The 20,353-nt window shown below is 34.5% G+C and overlaps 1 protein-coding gene across 8 annotated transcripts in view; it reads right to left on the bottom strand.

Annotated features, from left to right (window-relative positions):
* The window catches only part of FTO (FTO alpha-ketoglutarate dependent dioxygenase), a 421,101-nt gene that overhangs the window by 285,363 nt on the left and 115,385 nt on the right, over positions 1–20,353 (bottom strand). For 6 of the 8 annotated variants that reach the window (XM_007474863.3, XM_056812325.1, XM_007474869.3 and 3 more), the window contains exon 2: positions 18,137–18,214. The exons of the other annotated variants lie outside the window; for them this stretch is intronic. In XM_007474863.3, coding sequence (XP_007474925.1) covers positions 18,137–18,214 — 78 coding nt within the window. The remainder of the gene's footprint in view (positions 1–18,136; positions 18,215–20,353) is intronic. 8 annotated transcript variants of the gene reach the window in all.

Here is a 20,353-nt window from a genome sequence, read left to right as displayed (position 1 = left end):
CAAGGTTCCTTCCCTATGTCCTCTCCCCTAAAGAATTTTCAGATCTCTTCTGTACATTATCTTCCCTCATTAGAATGTAAGCTTCTTGAAGCCAAGGACTTTTCCTTATATTTGTTTGTATCTCCAGTGTTTAGAAAAATGCCTAAAATTTAGAGAAGAAATTTAATTCCTTGTTCCCTTGACTTATCTCTTGATCTAATTTAGGTCCTCCTTTTTAATTTTTCAGCATGATCATTTGATTTTTCCAATAAAAATAAAATGCTGGCTTGTCTGTTTTACAAGCTTTTTTTTAAAAAAGGAGCTCCTAAATTTACTTCTCAGTTCAATTTTTTCATTTAATTATCCCTTTGATTTTCATATTTCTATTTTTGTGTTTTTTTAAATTACTTTAAAAACATTTTTAGGTAGTATTTTAAATTTATTTATCTGTTCTTTTTCTTGTTTATTGATAAAATTATTGATAACAATACAATAAAATAATCAATAAAGGATATTTGAAGAAAGCATTCTAAATTAAGTGAAAACTAAATAATATATAGCTCAAAGAACAAATCACAAAAACAATAGATAATTTTGTCTATGAAAATGACAGTGAGATCAATTATTAAAACTTTTGGGAAGCAATTAAAGCAAGCTTTAGGGGGAAAGGTTTATGTCTAAATAATCTTATTATTTAAAATTTCTGCTATTCTATATTTGCTTATGAGTCTTGTCTACCCCAGCACATGGTTATACACTTCTAAGAGATTTATATACTCCTTTTTATTTCCATTCATCAGTTGTCAGAGCTATCATATCTTGTTTTTTAAAAAATTCTATTCAAGACCACATATTATATTATTCAATACATATATTAAACATGAATATTATTTTCTCTGATGCATTTAAGCATATTGTAGTTTCTTCTGTTTATATCTCTTAACCATGTTTATTTTTAACATTTGTAAAGCACTTTGTAAATGTTAAAATGCTATATAAATATTATTTGCTGCTGCCTCTACTACTACTATTGCTATGAGATCATGAGCACCACCATATTTTTTAAAAATTTTACCTACAGCATAATAAAATCTGCTCCAATCTCTTATTTTAAATCTGGGAATCTTATGTTTTATGTTTCTTGCAAACATTTCTGGATTTTGCTTTTTATATCATTCTGCTAAACTCCTCAGCCTCACCTGGCTGTACTAGTTTAGAGCTTCTCTGATTAACTTCTCCATCATAGTCCAGTAAGTTCATTTTTTAGATAACCTCAGCATATTGTAAGATCTAATCATTAACATTTGTACTCTACCTCATCACTACCCTCTGCCTCTCTGATTTGAACGTGAGGCCATGTGCTCTAAACTTCTATTTAAGCAGACAACAGTGTTCAGACATCTCATTTCTTACTTGGCTACCCTGGGATTTCTCTGACTGACTTTTCCACCACATGCTCACACCAAGGATCTTCTCATCCCCTGTCTCAGCTGTTTTTCAGTTTCCTTTTATGTAATTTCTTCCCCCATTTTATAGTAAGTACCCGGAGGGAAAAGGTTGTCTTTTTTCATATATGTAATCCACTTATATGTCTTACTCTTTTTATTCCCTGCCTATATCTTTATTAAAAAATAAAAAAAAATAGGGAAAAGAAAAGTGATCAATACTAATGATCTAAAACTGAAAGGGCCTGGTCCCATTCCTTAGAGCTCTTTTCCCAGCTAAAAATCTAATCACTGACTTTAACCATTACTTTTTCTTAATTTAATTTATGCTATTATTGACATTTGTTTTCCATGTGCTTTTTTCCTCCTCAATTTTACTCTCCCCTTATTAGAGTCCCTTCTCTACTTTCCTTGTCCCTGTCTATTATCTTATTGAAGTTATTTCAACTCAGTGTGGGTGATAATGTTCAACTCTCCCTTGCCTAGTTCATATAAGACTAAAGTTCATGAAATGCTTGTTTCTCCATATTTATACATTCTGCATTTGGCACACAATACAGTTATAAGACACAGTAAGTTTTCTTCCCCTTATTCCTCTGTTGTTCCCTAATAATATTCCTTTTCCTGTCCCTTTTCTTTTATTTCTTAAATTATTAGTATGAAACCATCTTTTGCCAAGGGTTTGTATTTCTTTGGTTCTATAAACTGTGATGACATTAAGTTGCTGAAAAGAGATTTCTTCTTTCTTTGGAATATAAGTACTTCATTATCGTTTCATCCTTTGCAATAGCTCAAATGTATTTACCTTCCTAGATTTATGTTGTCTCTCCTGCTTTTGTTTCAAAAAATATATACTCTTTGTTTAGACTTTTCATCAGGCATGCTTGAAAGTCCTCTAGTCAAATAGATGTCTACTTTGTTTTCTTTAGGATAATACTCAGTTTTGCAGGATATGATATTCTTGATTATATGACTGTTGGGGTCTATTTTTCCAAGATTTATTCTCCTATATGGTAACTGCAGCATAGTCTTGCATGATACTGACTGTGATTGCTTAAATTGCTTAAATTTTTCTGGCTACTTGTACCATTTTTTCTTTAATCTGGAAGCACTGAATTTTAGCTAAGACATTTCTAGATATTTTCAATTTGGGCTTTCTTTCAATTTTATTTTGAGATATGATTTTTTTCCTCTACCACCTCGTACACCACGCTGAGAAAGCAAAACAAAAGCCATTATATACATATACTAACAAGTTCCTATATTAGTTCAAATATATATGTATATATAAAGATCTGTAGTTGTATCTATAAATCTCCATGTATGTTTTGTGATACGTATATTCCTCAGTCTTCATTGAGTCTATAACCACTGAATATAGGAGTATGTACTATATTTCTTTATGAGTCTTTTGAAACTGGTTAGTCACTGTATTGATCACAGTTACTATGTCATTCAAAGTTTTTTGTCTTTAAAATGCTATTGTTATAGTATAAGTAGTTGTCTGGTTTTGTTCATTTCAGTTTGCTACAATTTATAAAAGTCTTCCCAGGTTTCTCTGAAAACATTTCTTTCATTTCTTATGGCATAATAATATCCTATCAGATTCATATATACTATGTTTTTCTGTCACTCCCCAATTGATGGGCACCCCTCCCTTAATTTCTAATTCTTTGTAATCACAAAACTGTTATAAATATTTTTGTACATAGGCATCCTTTTCATCTTCCTTTGATCACTTTGGAGTATAGAATTAATAAAATTGTCACTGGATCTATGGGAATGCACAGTTTAATAGATTTGGGGGCATAATTTCAAACTGTTTTCTAGAATTTGTTGAACCAGTTCCTAGATCTACCAACAGTAAAAAAATAGCGTACATGTTTTCCTACATTCCCTTCAGCATCTCTATTTTTCGATTTTTTTAAATCTAATTTACGAATTTGATGGGAATGAGGTGATATTTGAGAATCCTTTTAATTTACATCTTTTTAATTATTTGTGATTTGAAACACTTTTCATATGGATATTGATGGGTTGGTTTTTTTCTTCTAAACAATTTGGGGTGGGTGATGGAATCGTTTTTTCAGTTTGTCCTCTCATGCTAACAGATATAAGGGGTTTTCTTTCATGGTTTTATAAAATAAAAAACATTTCAGGGAGTCTGTGGATTAATTTATTTTTCTTTTAACATTTATTTTTTTTTAATTTAAGTTGAATTATTTAGTCAATTTAGAACATTATTCCTTGGTTACAAGTATTATATTATTTCCCTCCCTCCCCTAAACCAACCCTTCCCGCAGCTGACACAAAATTTCATTGGATATTACATATGTTCTTGATCAAAACCTATTTCCCGGTTGTTGGTATTTGCATTAGGATATTCATTTAGAGACTACATCACCAAATATATCCTTTCAATCCATGTATTGAAGCATTTGTTTTTTCTTCTGTTTTTCTACTCCCACAGTGTTTCCTCTGAATGTGGATAGTGTTTTTTCTCCTAGGTCGCTCCAAGTTGTTCAGGATCACTGCACTGCCACTAATGGAGAAGTCCATTACATTTGATTATACCACGGTATATCAGTCTCTGTGTATAATGCTCTCCTGGTTCTGCTCCTTTTGCTCTGCATGAATTCCTGGAGGTTGTTCCAGTTCCCATTGAATTCCTCCACTTTATTATTCCTTTGAGCATAATATTCCATCACCAACATATACCACAATTTGTTCAGCTATTCTCCAACTGAAGGGCATCCCCTCATTTTCCAATTTTTAGCCACCACAAAGATTGCAGCTATGAATATTCTTGTAAAAGTCATTTCCTTATTATCTCTTTGGGATATAAACCCAGCAGTGCTATGGCCAGATAGAAGGGTAGGCAGTCTTTTAGCGCCCTTTGGGCATAGTTCCAAATTGCCCTCCAGAATGGTTGGATTAATTCACAACTCCACCAGCAATGAATTAATGTACCAACTTTGCCACATTCCCTCCAGCATTCATTACTTTCCTTTGCTGTCATGTTACCCAATCTGCTAGGTGTGAGGTGATACCTCAGAGTTGTTTTGATTTGAATCTCTCTGATTATAAGAGATTTAGAACACTTTTTCATGTGCTTATTAATAGTTTTGATTTCTTTAACTGAAAATTGACTATTCACGTCCCTTGCCCATTTATCACTTAGGGAATAGCTTGATTTTTGTACAATTGATTTAACTCTTTACAAATTTGAGTAATTATATCTTTGTCAAAGGTTTTTGTTATGAAGATTATTTCCCAATTTATTGTTTCCCTTCTAATTTTGGTTGCATTGGTTTTGTTTGTACAAAAACTTTACATTTTGTGATTTTTTTCTAGCTCTTGCTTGGTTTTAAAGTCTTTCCTATCCCAAAGATCTGACATGTAGGCTATTTTGTGTTCACCTAATTTGCTTATAGTTTCCCTCTTTATATTCAGGTCATTCACCCATTCTAAGTTTATCTTGGTGTAGGGTGTAAGATGTTGATCCAAACCTAATCTCTCCCATACTGCTGTCTTCCAATTTTCCCAGAAGTTTTTTTATCAAATAGTGGATCTTGGTTCGAAAAGCTGGGATCTTTGGGCTTATAATAGACTATCTCGCTGAGGTTATTTACCCCTAATCTATTGCACTGATCCTCCTTTCTGTCTCTTAGCCAATACCAAATTGTTTTGATGACCACTGCTTTATAGTATAGTTTGAGATGTGGGACTGCAAGTCCTCTCCTTCCCATTTATTTTCATGATTTCTCTGGATATCCTTGATCTTTTGTTCTTCCAAATGAACTTTTTTATGTTTTTTTTTCAAATTCAGTAAAAATCTTTTCGGTAGTTCAAAGGGTATGGCACTGAATAAGTAAATTAATTTGGGTAGGACTGTCATTTTTATTATGTTAGCTTGTCTTACAGATGAGCAATCAATATTTTTCTAATTGTTTAGATCTAGCTTTAATTGTGTGGAGAGTGTTTTGTAGTTCTGTTCATATAGTTCCTGTGTTTATCTCAACAGATAGATTCCCAAGTATTTTATATTATCTAGGGTGATTTTAGAGGGAATTTGTCTTTCTAATTCTTACAATTTATAGAAATGCTAATGACTAATATGGGTTTATTTTGTATCCTGCAACTTGCCTAAAGTTGTTGATTATTTCTACTAGCTTTTTGGTTGATTCTCTAGGATTCTTTAAGTAAACCATCATATCATCTGCAAAGATTGATAGCTTGGTCTTCTCATTGCCCATTCTAATACTTTGGGCATCCTTGTTTCACTCCTGATCACATTGGGAAGGATTCTAGTTTATCCCCATTATAGATGATGTTTGCTGATGGTTTTATATATATATATATATATATATATATATATATATATATATATATTGTTATTTATTTTTAGGAAAGGCCCTTCTATTCCTATACTTTGTAGTATTTTCAATAGGAATGGGTGTTGTATTTTGTCAAAGGCTTTTTCTAAATCTATAGAGATAATCATGAGATTTTTGTCAGTTTGCTTGTTAATATGGTCAATAATATGGATGGTTTTCCTAATATTGAGCTATCCTTGTATATCTGGTATAAATCCTACCTGGTCATAGTAAATAACCCTCGTGATCACTTGCTGCAGTTTTTTTGCTAGTATCCAATTTAAGATTTTTGCATCCATATTCATTAAGGAGATTGGTCTATAGTTTTTTTTCTCTGTTTTTGACCTGCCTGGCTTTGGAATCAGTGCTATATTTGTGTCATGAAAGGAATTTGGTAGAACTCCTTCTTTGTTTATTATGTCAAATAGTTTGTAGTTGTTCTTTGAATGTTTGATAGAATTCATTTGTGAATCCATCTGGACCTGGGGATTTTTTTCTTAGGGAGTTCTTTGATGGCTTATTCAATTTCTTTTTCTGATATGGGGCTGTTTAGGTAATCTATTTCTTCCTCTGTTAGTCTAGGCCATTTATATTTTTGTATGGCCATATTTGTTGCTATATAATTGGGCATAATGGTTTTTAATGATTGCCTTAATTTCCTCTTCATTAGAAGTGAGTTCTCCCTTTTCATCTTGGATACTGTCGATTTGTTTTTCTTCTTTCCCTTTTTTTATTAGATTGACCAGTACTTTGTCTCTTTTATTTGTTTTTTCAAAGTACCAGCTTCTAATCTTATTTATGAAATCAATAGTTTTTTGACTTTCAATTTTATTAAGTTCTCCTTTGACTATTAGGATCTCTAATGTAGTCTTTATCTGAGGATTTTTAATTTGTTCACTTTCTAGTTTTTTTAATTTGCATGTCCAATTCATTGACCTCTGCCCTCCCTAATTTATTAATATATGAACTCAGGGATATAAATTTCCCCCTGAGTACTGCTTTGGCTGCATCCCATATGTTTTGAAAGGATGTCTCATCATTGTCATTTTCTTCAATGAAGTTATTAATTGTTTCTACAATTTGTTCTTTAACTAACCAGTTTTGGAGAATTGTATCGTTTAATTTCCAATTAATTTTTTATTTACCTCTCCATGTACCCTTACTAATTATTATTTTCATTACATTGTGATCTGAGAAGGTTGCATTTATTATTTCTGCTCTTTTTCACTTGTTTGCAATGTTTTTATGCCACAATACACGGTCAATTTTTGTGAATGTACCATGTGCTGCTGAAAAGGTATATTCTTTTTGTCCCTATTTATTTTTCTCCACATATCTACTAACTAATTTTTCTAAGATTTCATTCACTTCTCTTCCTCTTTCTTTTTTATTTTTTTGGTTTGATTTATCTCATTCTGATAGAGGAAGGTGTTCAGGTCTCCCACTAGTATAATTTTTCTATCTATTTCATCCTTGAGCTCCACTAGTTTCTCCTTTAGAAATTTGAATGCTATGCCATTTGGTGCATACATGTTGAGTATGGATATTTCCTCATTGTCTATACTGCCTTTTATCAGGATGTAATTACCTTCCCCACCTATTTTAACTAGATTTATTTTTACTTTGGCTTTGTCAGATATCATGATTGTTACTCCTGCCTTCTTTTTATCAGATGATGCCCAACAGATTTGACTCCATCCTCTTACTTTGACCTTATGCATATCTACCTTCCTCATGTGTTTTTCTTGTAGACAGCACATGGTATGATTTTGGATTCTAATCTGCTATTCGCTTGCGTTTTATGGATGAGTTCATTCCATTCACATTCAGAGTTATGATTACTAGCTGTGTATTTCCCAGCATTTTGATTTCTACTCCTAGACTTGCCTTCTCTTCTTTCACTATTTCCTTCTATACAAATGTTTTGTTTTTTATCAGTTCCCCTAATTCCCACCCTTATTATACTTCCCTTTATACCCCCTCCCTTCTTATTCCTCCTGTCTTATATTTACATCCTTCTAAACTACCTCTCCACCCTCTCCCCTCCTTTGTATTTCTTCCCTCCCCACCAATCTGCTTGTTACCCTTCTACTTCCCTATGGAGTGCAAATCAATTCTCTGCCCTAATGGATTGGATTGTTCTTCCTTCTTTGGGTCATTTCAATGCATGTAAGAGTTGAGTATTTCCTATCTCCAACCTCCTTAACCTTCCAGTGTATTGATGTTCTCCCCCTCCCGCCATGTGCTTCTTTGTGACATATAAATTTACCCCCTTCAGTTTCTTTTCCTATTTCTTTTAGTATTAACCTCTTTTTTAGCGCTAGTTGTATGTATATACACACACACACACAAATGTATGTATTTATGCATACATATATCTATTTACATATTTATGTCTTGTCTTTTCATCCTAAATAGTTTGTCACTGTTCCCTCTATGTGTACTTCTTCTAGCTGCCCAGGTGATAATAACAATTTTTAAGTGTTACCAATAACCTATTTTCTATTAGGGATACATATCATTTTAACTTATTGGGTCTCTTAAAAAAAGTTTTTTTATTTTGTTTTGTTTTTTTCTTTTTTCCCTCTTTTTAAATTACCTTTTGATGATTCTCTTGAATTCTTTGCTTGGGCATCAAATTTTCTGTTCAGGTCTGGTCTTTTCTTCACAAATGCTTAGAATTCTTCTATTTTTTTGAATGACCATACTTTCCCCTGTAAGAATATAGTCAGTTTTGCTGAGTAGTTCATTCTTGGTTGTAGACCTAGTTCCCTTGCTTTCCAGAATATCATATTCCATGCCTTTCAGTCCTTCAGTGTTGATGCAGCCAGATTCTGTGCTATCCTCACTATGGTTTTATGGTATCTGAATGACATCTTAGCAGCTTATAATATTTTTTCCTTGGTCTGATAGTTCTTGAATTTGGCTATAACATTCCTGGGTGTTGTCAGTTGGGGATTAAGTAGAGAAAGTGATCTGTAGATTCTTTCAATATCCACTCTTCCTTCTTCTTCTAGAATCAGGGCAGTTTTCTTGGATAATTTCCCATAGTATGATGTCCAGGCTTTTCCTTTTGTCATGGTCTTCTGGTAGACCAATGATTCTTAAGTTGTCTCTCCTGGAACGATTTTCTAAATCTTCTGTTTTGGGAATGTGATGCTTCATATTTTCCTCAATTTTTTCATTCTTTAGATTTTGTTTTATAGTGTCCTGTTGCCTTGTGAAGCCACTTGATTCTAGTTGTCGTATTCTGGTTCTTAAAGACTGGATTTCATCCCTGGCTTTTTGTTCATCCTTTTCCTTCTGGTCTGATTTTCTTTGGAAGTCATCTTTTATCCACTTTACCTCATCTTTCATCTCCTTTGTCTCATCTTTCATCATCTTTGCCTCGTCTTTCATCTCCTTTGCCTCATTTTCCAGCCGGTTGATTTTGGCTTTCAAGACACTATTTTCTCATTTTAGTTCAAGTGCCTTTGTTTGCAGATGACTTATCTTAGTTTTTAAGTTCTTTTCCCAATTGTCTTTAGCCTCTCTTAATTGTGTTTTGAAATGTATTTTGAATTCTTCCAAAGGCTGGGTCCAATTTGCTGGGTTTTCTGTTTTATTGCTTGGTGTTCCCTCATCCTGTGTTCCTTTTGCTCTTTGTTCATTGCCTGTATAGAAGTTGTCAATTGTAATTTCTTTTTTCTTTTTCTGTTGTTTGCTCATATTTACCCCTTCTTTACTCTCTGCAGTTGTCTGTGCTCTTGCTCCTGTCTTTTGGGGGTGGGGGGGTTGGGATTTTCTGTCAGTCTTCCTTCTTTGAATTTTGTTAGCAAGTCTCTCAGTGCAGTCTGTGGGGGAGGGGTATTGGAGCTTTTGGTTCTCTGCCCTCTGAAGCCTGTTGATCCGATTAAGTCCTGCTGGATAGGGCTAGATGTGCCCTGAGGCCAAAAACTCCTGGAAGGGGGAAGCAATGTGGAGGGTCTCTGCTACTGCAACTAGGCTGCCTGCTCTGCACTCCTTCTCTAACTCCTTCCCCAACCATGTTCAATGCTCTGTGCCTGGCACAGCTTTACCTGCAAGGCACTCCCTCCAGACCAGTGCCTTTGCCCGCCCAGAGGTTCCAGCTGCCACTGGAGGCTTAGCGCTCTAGGAGGGGGAGGAGGAGGCCTGGGAACTACCTTCTCTCTTCCCTTTAAACCCGAGTGTTCTCGAATTCTGGCTTTTGGGGGGCATACCTTTTAAATTGAGATCATCAGCAGGGTTCTTTGGCTCTGTCTTCTTGTTAGGTTTGATTTTCAGTCCCCTAGGAGCATTTGGTTTGTAATTGGTAAGGAAGAGGCTTTCAGAGGTCTGAACTTTCGCTGCCTCTAAGCCGCCATCTTGACTCCACCCTGCTTGAGTCTGTGGATTTTTATGCTACTTTTCTTCTGTCTTTCCAATAAGTTGTTTTTGATAGCATATGCTTCACATGTTCTAATGTTTCTACTATTTAATTCTTTTTTATTTTGTTCTAATATTTTGTGTTATTTCAATGAATCATTTAGTTCTAGTAACTCCATTATATGGGAGTCCGCTACTTGAGTAATTTTTTTCCACCTTTGATTCTAAGCTATTTATTCTGTTCACAATTTTTTTCTTCCACCAAGAGCTATAATTTTATTTTTTTTTACTCCTTTATATTCCACTTACTCTTGGAATCCTTTTGTTTAAGCTATTCTTTTCAAAATCTCTAGTTGTTCTTATTGTTTAATCATGTCTGTATTTACCTCTTGGACATCTCTTTTAACCCATAGCATTCAATTGTATTCAAAAACTATCATTTATTTATATAAATATGCTTAAATGCTTTAAGGTTTACAAAGACATTTATACATTTATAAATATCTCATTTTATCTTCATAACAGCCCTGGAAGAGAAGTACTATTGTTATCTCCATTTATATCCCCCCACCCCCATCCTTCATCCCCAATTTAGGAAAGTTAAAACAGAAAAATGTTAAGGAATTTGGCCAGGGTCATACATCTACTAAGTGTCTAGTGCTATTTTGAATTTATGTCTTCTTGACCCCAGGTCTAGGAGGCTACTCTACTGTACCACCTAAAATGCTCTTCAAATTTTTTGGCTGTTTATTCATATGTCCAGTCTCAGGTCCTAGATTGTAACTCTTTTGCTACTTTGCCCTCTCTTCTGTTGCTGTTGTGTTGAGTATGCAAATCCCACATGATACTATACAATTTAAATGATGCTGTCTCTGTCCTGATGTAGTTTTAATGGACAGACTGGTTCTTGGACCTCCAACCTACCATATTCTACAATACTATCCTGAGAAGGGGAGTTGGATCCAGGATTAAGTCTAGATTCTACCCTATACCTCAATCCCAGCCATTTGCTTCTATCTCCTAGACCCAATGCAAACCCCACTCTGCCCCATTCATCTCATTGACTCTAGACCTCCTCTACTTTGTCTCTACCTCTTTGATTGCCCTGGTATATTTTTGCAAATAATTGAGATATTCATATATAAAGGACTCTAGGCCTCTTAGTATGTTCCCAAAGGATACTCCATCGTCTCTTTCTTTAGGTGGTCTTACCAAGGGCTGACTTTGACCTTTCTGTGCCTCTACTGGCTTTAGACCTCATCATGACAGGCCTTGAGGCATACATATACTGCCTTATCCTGACTCCCCTCATAGTGACTTAGAGGCCGGTGGTTGCTTCTTGATGAGGTTCCTACAGATGAAGGTTGAGATCCTGCTGGATTCAGATTCCATTCAGGGAGAACTGTGCTGTTTCTAGCTGCCTGGAACATACCAACTCTGAGAGCCAATAACCATTCTGTGCAGTCCTGAACTAGATAGTGAAACTAACTATCATTTCCCTTTGTTTTTTTACTGTTTATGACTTTATCTGGAGCCCTCTTAAATCTTTGCTAGGCATTTTCTTGGGATAGCAGGGTTCAGTGATACCATTCACATTGCCATCTTCACCAGAAATCCTTTTTATTTTTTCTTCCTTCTGAATTCCAAGTGATATTAAATATTAATCAAATTCAGGGAAATTCTCAAATGTCTACCTAAGAAATGCTGAAATCTGAGCTTAAATACTGGGTATTAATACCTAAAAACATCCTTATGGATATCGTATTTAAAGTCATCTGCATTGTACCCTGCTTGGCACCATACAAAAGACATATTTTGGATGCCACCTAAGAACTGAAGAATATACATCCTGTCCATCAATCATCTAATATAGATATGTAACAAGTATAAGGCAGAGCTGCCAGAACACTGCAGCTGTAAATGTGATCTTTAAAATACAACTCCTTTTAAAGTAGGTAATACCATAGACTTTAATCAGCTTATTTGTTCAATGAATATTTATGAGGTACTTAAGCACAAGGCACTTGGCTAGGGGCTGGCATATACAAAGTGGCCTGCTAATTGGTTTCCTACACTCCTAGTCTCTCAACAACTGAATTCGCTTTTTACAAAGCTACCAATATTATCATCCTAAGGCCTAGGCATACCCATCACTTCCTTGCTCAAAAATTTTTAGTACCTCTCTATTATACCCTATAATCTAAAGCCATTACCAAGCTGCCTACAGTCTACCCTATCAGAATAATTTTTTATTACTTCCATTCTCATACTTTGTGCCTTCCAGACAAACTAGTCTACCATTTCTGAAACAGGACATTCTATCTTCCATCTATGTGCCTTCACACAAACTATCCTGCCCCTTTCCAAGTAATCAGTGATCTCTTTATTGCCAAATCTGGTGGTCTTTTCTTAGTCCTCAGTCTTATAGACCTCTCTGCAGGTCTGACATAGTTGATCATCTCTTCCAAAGTACTCCTTTCTAGGTTTTGAAAACTGTTATCTCTTGGTTCTCCTCCTACTATCTGACCATTTTTTCAGTCTTTATTGCTAAACCTTCATCTATATAAAACCCACTAACCATAGGTCTCCTCCAAGGGTCCATTTCTCCTTGCTTCAATACTATCTCACATGGTGATTTCATCAGTTCCTACTGGTTACATTATTATTTCTAAATAGATTATCCTCAGATATACAACCTTAGTCTCTTTCTTGAGCATTAGCAAAACATCTATCTATCTCAACTATCTATCTCAAACTATATTTGCCAAAGTCATCTCAAATATAATACATGCAAAATAAAACCCAACATCTCCGCTCCCCCCCCCCCAACCATTTGTCTTCTAAACTTCATTTTTACAGTTGAGGATACTACCATACATCTGATCATCTAGGTTTGCAACTTTACTGTCACCCTGAACACCTCATTCCCCTTCACTCCATCTAAGGCAGTGTCTTCACAACAACTAACCTTCATGTCTCTCATATATGTTCTTTTTTCCATCTATCTTTCTTCAACTTAAGTACTTCAATAGGTTTTCAAAGTAGTTTTTCTAAAGCACAGATTTGACCACACCATTCTTCCTACACAGTAAACTCCAAATTAAAGCCTGCTGTTTAACATGGCCCCTTCCCAACCTTTCCAGTCATCTTACAATTTATAGATTGTTTTATATATGTATTATACACACACACACACACACACACACACACACACACACACACACACACACACACATATATATATATAGTCTTTATATACTCTTCAACTCAGTTCTAATGGAAGTGTTAGTTTGCTAATTTTTTTCTTCATCTTTTTTTCAAAAGAAAAATTCTTTGTTATAATAGATGGCTCTCTGAAAGGGAGGAAAAGAGAATACAGGGTAATTTCAAGGTGAATAAAAAGCAAAAGAAAAATTTTAAATATCTATTTTTAAAAGGCAACTACTGATTCATTTCTGTTTCATATCTTGAAAGTAGTATATGGAGAGTTAAATAGTAAAGGTCATCAACCCACTATCTTATGAACTAGTCAATCTCCTGGAAAAAATGGAACAAAAATGTAAACAGAATACCTATTAAGGTTTCTCTTTTATCGTTCCAAAACCCACAAAAGACCATGATATCAAGCTGTATTAATAATCTAATCACTTTAAGTGCACCTTATATAATATGTAAAGCTGCCTCACCAAACCTTGCCAGGGATAAATCTATTTTCTTAAAAGCAAAGTAAAAATGCTTTTTGATGACATGAATAAATATAAAGTTTAGACCCAAGACCTGGGTCTTGGCCACAGGAATGCCACTTTAGCCACCAGTCACAAAAATTACAACTCAAGCAACCTTTAATCCTTTAAAGGATTCCACTAACTGCTTCAGGATCAATGTCACACCCCAAGCTCAAGGCATCTTCAGAAGAGCCTAATAGGGAAAATACAAACAAGAAAGTTCTTCCTAACCACTTGTCATTCCAACTTCCAAAAACTAGAAAATATTTAGCTACAGATCTGGAATAGCTGCCTTAAAAAAGGAAGAAGGAAAAATAAAACAGAATAGGTAGGACCTCTGATATATTTCTTTAGATTCATGAAAAGGAACTTTATTTCACAGACAAGTGAATATTTTTGCTCCCTTTACTGAAATAAAATCATAATCTCCAGAATGATATTTGTTTCCTTTTTCTTTCCCAATGGGAAATCACTTTCCTTACATCTTCAAGGCCTGTGCCAGAGACCGATATTTCTTTGCAATTCATTTGGATGATCTTAAGGCAAAGCAAATCACATCACATTGGAGCTAGGTTAAAACAATGACTTCAGAAATTCATTTCATTTGGGAGACTTCTCAGCTTCATGTAGCTATATAGACTGAGCCAAGGAAAGTGTTTAGAACATTAGTTTGGGGATGGTTGCCAAGTTGCAACCATTTTACAGCTAAAATGGTGTTGAAAATGTTATGACTAATATGGTGCAAATTGCCATAAAGTGTAAAATGCAAAACACTGCCAGCGAAATTCAACTGGAGCTAGTCTGAGAAAGCATTACCCTGAAATCAGAGCATCTTTCAATAAAGGTCTGTTCTCTGCTACTAATAGGGGTAAATTACATCTTATTCTATTTTTGACTACACTTTAATACCTTGTCTTGGAATCAGTCCAAGATTTTTATTTTATTTTACTCTATTTTGAACTATTATATTGAGGATTTCTTTTCAATGAGTCTGCTTTAAGTATTTACTATTTTGTCTACTTAAGACTTTCCTATAGGCAGAATTCTCAAAAAAAAGCATTTACCATGAAAAAGATAATGCAAACTTTTGGACTCAACCTTTATTTTGTATCATGGAGCCTTTTGGCAATCTGGCAAAAACCAGAACAATGATGTTTTGCATTTGATTTAATTAAAAATTGAAAGAAATGCTGAACGTTAAATAGAGACTAAGGAAAATAAGGAAAATCATTTCCCATCCAAATTCAGAAACCTCCTGAAATCTAGTGAAGATCTTTGGTTCCTAATAAATTCCTACTAAAAAAGCTGAAATCTAGCAAAAAATAAAATAAAATAATAACTTTTTCCTAGAGAGGCTGATATGCCCCAGTACTACATCAGTGACAAGGTTTGGGCTCAATGGCTATTGAAATTTAAATTGAATTTTTTTCAAGGAATTTTCTATAAATTTTTAGAAGTAGATTATGCCCATCGACAGTCATTAATGTTATTAGATGATTGTATGTTTCCTAGAAGAATTTTAATGAGTTTTACAAAATAGTCTACTAAATTTTTTTTAAATTCGGCCAACAACCATTAGAAATCACTGTGAAACATCTAATATTTTATACCTTCCTGGCCAAATTAAAGGCTAAACCTTTTAATTTTATATAAACAGCTAATTTATAGCCCTAATTTATATTTCTTTAGTGCTTACTATGCTTAGTCCTGAGAGGTCATGTGACCTAGTAAATAAAGGGGCAGCCTTGGAGTCAAGAAAATCTAGGTTAAAGTCCTGCCTCTGATATGTACTAGCTATGTAATTGGAGCCTTCTGATTTCCCCAAAGCAATTTTCTACCACTCTAAGTTATAGGTAACTTACTGGTATACATGGAGGTTTCTTTTTTAACAAGCACTTATTAAGTACCTATACGTGGTAGACATTGTGCTAAAGTATTTTATAATTATTTTCTTATCTGATATTCACAACAACTCAGGGAAGTAGGTATTATTATTATTCTTGTTATTATTTCTAGGCTTATCCTTGAAAGACAGACCACACAATCTATTGTTAGGCCCAGATATATCTTTGTAGCATGGGAAGGGTTGCTAGAACTTTCGATCCACTGTTGAGCACTTAAAGAATCTAATGTCACCTCTAATAACCTCCATAGCAAAAAGACAAAATAGGAAGAACTCTAGTTGAAAAGTAAAATGGCAATAAAACATTGATTATAAGAGTAGTAGAATACAGGAAGGCAACATCTCTTTTCCTAAAACCATGTCACCTAAATAGAAAGTTCCTTGTGAGCAGTACTCCTCCTAAGAAGTCTACTGTCATTACCTAAATCAAAATAGCAGGAATATCTGCAAAAATGCATGCAAGAAATTAAAAGAGTTATAAAATAATTCCTCTGCATCAAGAAAGACCAATTAGTAAACTGTTTTTTTTTTGTGTACAGGCCTCTTTTAATTATGGCTAATTAAAGCCTGCTGTCACAGGAAAAGTCTTCTGTGACTGAGTTGTTGTGAATATCAGATAAGAAAATAATTATAAAATACTTTAGCACAATGTCTACCACCATTTTACAGATGAGGAAACTGCAGCTGACAACAGTTAAGTGACCTGTCCAAGGTCACAGAGGTAGTATCTGAAGCGGATTTGAAATCAAGTCTTCCTGACTCTGAGTCCAGAGCTCTATCTATCATGCCACCTAGCTATCTCTACAATTTCCACACGCAGGAATCTCCCACATGAAAACAGGTCCCATATCCTATTCCCTAAAAAATCATTTGTCTTATCCAAAGGTTACATGACATTATGCACATTTCTTAAAACACTATAGCAATAATAGGTACCTAGAGGGCAAACATTTTAGCATTTTCTTACTGGAATAGGGATAGACTAGCTAATCTCACTGAGTTATCATGAACCAGAGCGGAGCCTCTAATGGAGTGGGTAGATCATCTATGAAAAATTTACATAAATATTTAGACAAGAATCTTGCAAAGCAAAAAAACTGTGGGATTCTCTCTCAATGGAATATAAGCTACTTGAGGATGAGACTGCTTAATGTTTGTCTTTGTAATCTCCAATGCCTAGTAAAATGCTTTGTATTGATTTTTTTTAAAAGGCTTGTTGAATGAATGAATGAATTAAAGAAAGTTTAGAAGAGTTGCAATATGAACCCATTGAGTAACTACCAATCTTGATTAGATCATGGATCTACCTAAACATTTAATTAAGATAATCTTCTTAAGTCTACTACAGTAGTCTACTACACAGATTCAAAGATAGGCAAATCTTGGTCCCCAACTTCATGCAGCTTTCACCTTAAAGACAGATAACTCAATTACAGAATTTCTAAAAAATCTACTTAGTACCATGAAAAGAAAAATTTTTACAAACTTAAGTTGTCACTCCAAAGCTTTATCTTAAATATACTTTGTTGCTTTGTACATAGATGAAAGATAATGTTTAAGCATTATCTCTGTAACAGTAAGCATAGTTTTAGTTCAGCAGAACGATTTGATTTTACTTTTTGTTATGATAGTTTATGATAGTAATAATCATATTTTGGAGGACCAAGGATATAGAAAAGGGAAAATAAGAGAAGAATCATAGGATAAAGGATTTAAAACTGGCAAGGACTTTAAAGGTTATTATATAATCCAACCATCTCATTTATACATGGAGAGATTTGACATGCCCAAAGTCTCACAGTAAGAGAATCAGTATTTGAATGCTGCTTCTCTGGCTCCAAACACACGGTTCATTCTGTACTGTACCCCTAATGACTTCTTGGAAGGAACTACTCAAGGACAGAAGAAGAAAAAATGAGGGAAAAGGAGCTTTACTCCAGAATCCTCCTCTTCTACATCCACCTGTCTCCTTTTTCCATATTCAGAGATCCAACTACAATCAAGATAGAACAAACCAGAGAGGAAAAAACCAATTAGATTAGGAGTCAGAAGACAGAGGTTCTACTCCAACCCCCTACCACTCAAAAACTTAACCTTTTTGGGCAAGTCCCTCACTCCCTCTAGGTATCAGCTTCCTAGTGATCTCTTCTAAAATCTCTGACATTCTAGTACTCCAGGTCTTTATTCTTATCATAGTCCATTCAGTTTAACAAGTATTGATTAAGCTCCTATTCCTTTGCAAAATGCTAGAACTATAAAGACAAAAAAAAATGTTTGCCCTCAAGGAAATCACAGTCAAAGCATATAATGACAGTCATACAAAATATGATTAAGTTTTATTACCAGCTGGTGGAATTCAGTATCTTTGGGGGTTAGATAAGGAAGCCATCTGTTTCCAAGTTCTTTAAGAAGCTTCTGCTTCTGTTTAAAAAAAAAAAAAGCATGTTATACAAAATCAGTTCAGGAGGGAAAAAAATCTTATAGTTTTCTTAGCCAAGAAAACATCTTCAAATACTTCAAGGTGATCTATTTTTTCATCAGCACAGGTACTCTTTCCATTGATGATATTCACAACTATTCTGTGCTTCAGTGGATTGGTCTCATGCTATAAAGGGTCAAAAACTTTATGACCCCAGATAAGGCTTTGTTGATGCACACCATCACATTTTTCTAGGCTTATCCTTGAAAGACAGACCACACAATCTATTGTTAGGCCCAGATATATCTTTGTAGCATGGGAAGGGTTGCTAGAACTTTCGATCCACTGTTGAGCACTTAAAGAATCTAATGTCACCTCTAATAACCTCCATAGCAAAAAGACAAAATAGGAAGAACTCTAGTTGAAAAGTAAAATGGCAATAAAACATTGATTATAAGAGTAGTAGAATACAGGAAGGCAACATCTCTTTTCCTAAAACCATGTCACCTAAATAGAAAGTTCCTTGTGAGCAGTACTCCTCCTAAGAAGTCTACTGTCATTACCTAAATCAAAATAGCAGGAATATCTGCAAAAATGCATGCAAGAAATTAAAAGAGTTATAAAATAATTCCTCTGCATCAAGAAAGACCAATTAGTAAACTGTTTTTTTTTTGTGTACAGGCCTCTTTTAATTATGGCTAATTAAAGCCTGCTGTCACAGGAAAAGTCTTCTGTGACTGAGTTGATACAAGTCTTCGTTAAATAAACAATTAGCCTAGATAAGAAAAGTACAAACTGCAGCACAGTCCAGGAATCTGTTGACAGTTGGTTCCTGCTTTGAAAATTAGCTGTTTTTTGCTTCAATGGTATCTGCACATATACAGACATGAATAAATGTACAGAGATCAACATTATGCAAACTGTCCCTAATGAACTCACTATGTAATCATCAATTTTTTTCCTTCAAACTCTTGAAAACTAGCATTTCCTTAGAAATCTACAATTAGTTCCCAGTCCTTATCACAAACTAAGCATGCAAAGATAATTTATAATAGCCAAAAAAGGAAAAACATTATCCATCTGAACACTTGGATACATCAAGTGACAAGAGGCTTACATTCCTTAAAACATTTCCCACTCTATAAACACTGCTGTAACACATATTTATGGGTCTCCTTCAATGAAGTTAAATATGTATATGTGGTGGCATACATAGGAAAGAGTCAAAAGAGAATTTACACAACATACCCCAAAATGAGGCTAAATAACAGTGAATCTTTCACAAAGGCTAATAAGTGCCAGTGGAGGTCAATTCTCAAAACTCATGCTTCAGTTAAATCAAGTCCCCCAAAAGTTTATCAGTTAACTCATAATCAGTTCATCATAGAAGTACATATTCTTGAAACTTGGAGGACTCACTTGAAAGGATAAGTTGAAAGTGCAGATGACAGTCGCTTCTACATAGAAATCAAAATATTAAATGACCCACCTGCTCTGGGAAATTTCAATATCATAAGGATAATTATACAATGCACTAGAATAGAAATAGTCAGCGACACTTCCAACTCAAGTCTGCATAACTGAAATTATTACTGTATATCAACATTAACTAACTTCAATTCGCCCACTAACTAAACTGTCAGTGTTAGAATTTATATACTAGGAATGGACTTGGCTCTTTTCGTCTCTCATTTTCTTAAGGGACATGGAACTCATGGTAAAATCAAGATGCAGGCAAGGTTGGATTAAGTCAACTGGCCATTTAATTAGCACACTCTATGACTGCTTTAAAACAAAAGAAAAACTTCATTATTTTCTTAACCTGGAATACACAGTAAAGGCAAAGAGAATGTGTGTGTGTGTGTGTGTGTGTGTGTGTGTGTGTGTGTGTGTGTGTGTGTGTTTAAAGTACACTTTTATTCAACAATGAAGCACTTATTTGGGAAAACATCTGAAACACAGACTAGCAAACAGAAGGGGAAAAACCTGACAATTTCTTTGTCTGTGTCAAATGCCAACTCCTTGGCAAACACACACCACATTAAAATGCACTCTTGAGTGTAGGTAGAAGGAGCTCACATTTGATTGTCAGATCTGGCTAACTGCTGCTCCTCAGCTTGATGTACAGATAAATACACACA

The sequence above is a fragment of the Monodelphis domestica genome, chromosome 1, assembly GCF_027887165.1.
Source record: "Monodelphis domestica isolate mMonDom1 chromosome 1, mMonDom1.pri, whole genome shotgun sequence".
Taxonomy (NCBI): Eukaryota; Metazoa; Chordata; class Mammalia; order Didelphimorphia; family Didelphidae; genus Monodelphis; species Monodelphis domestica.
The sequence above is the reverse complement of the archived record's forward strand: the minus strand, read 5'-3'. Positions and strand labels throughout refer to the sequence as shown.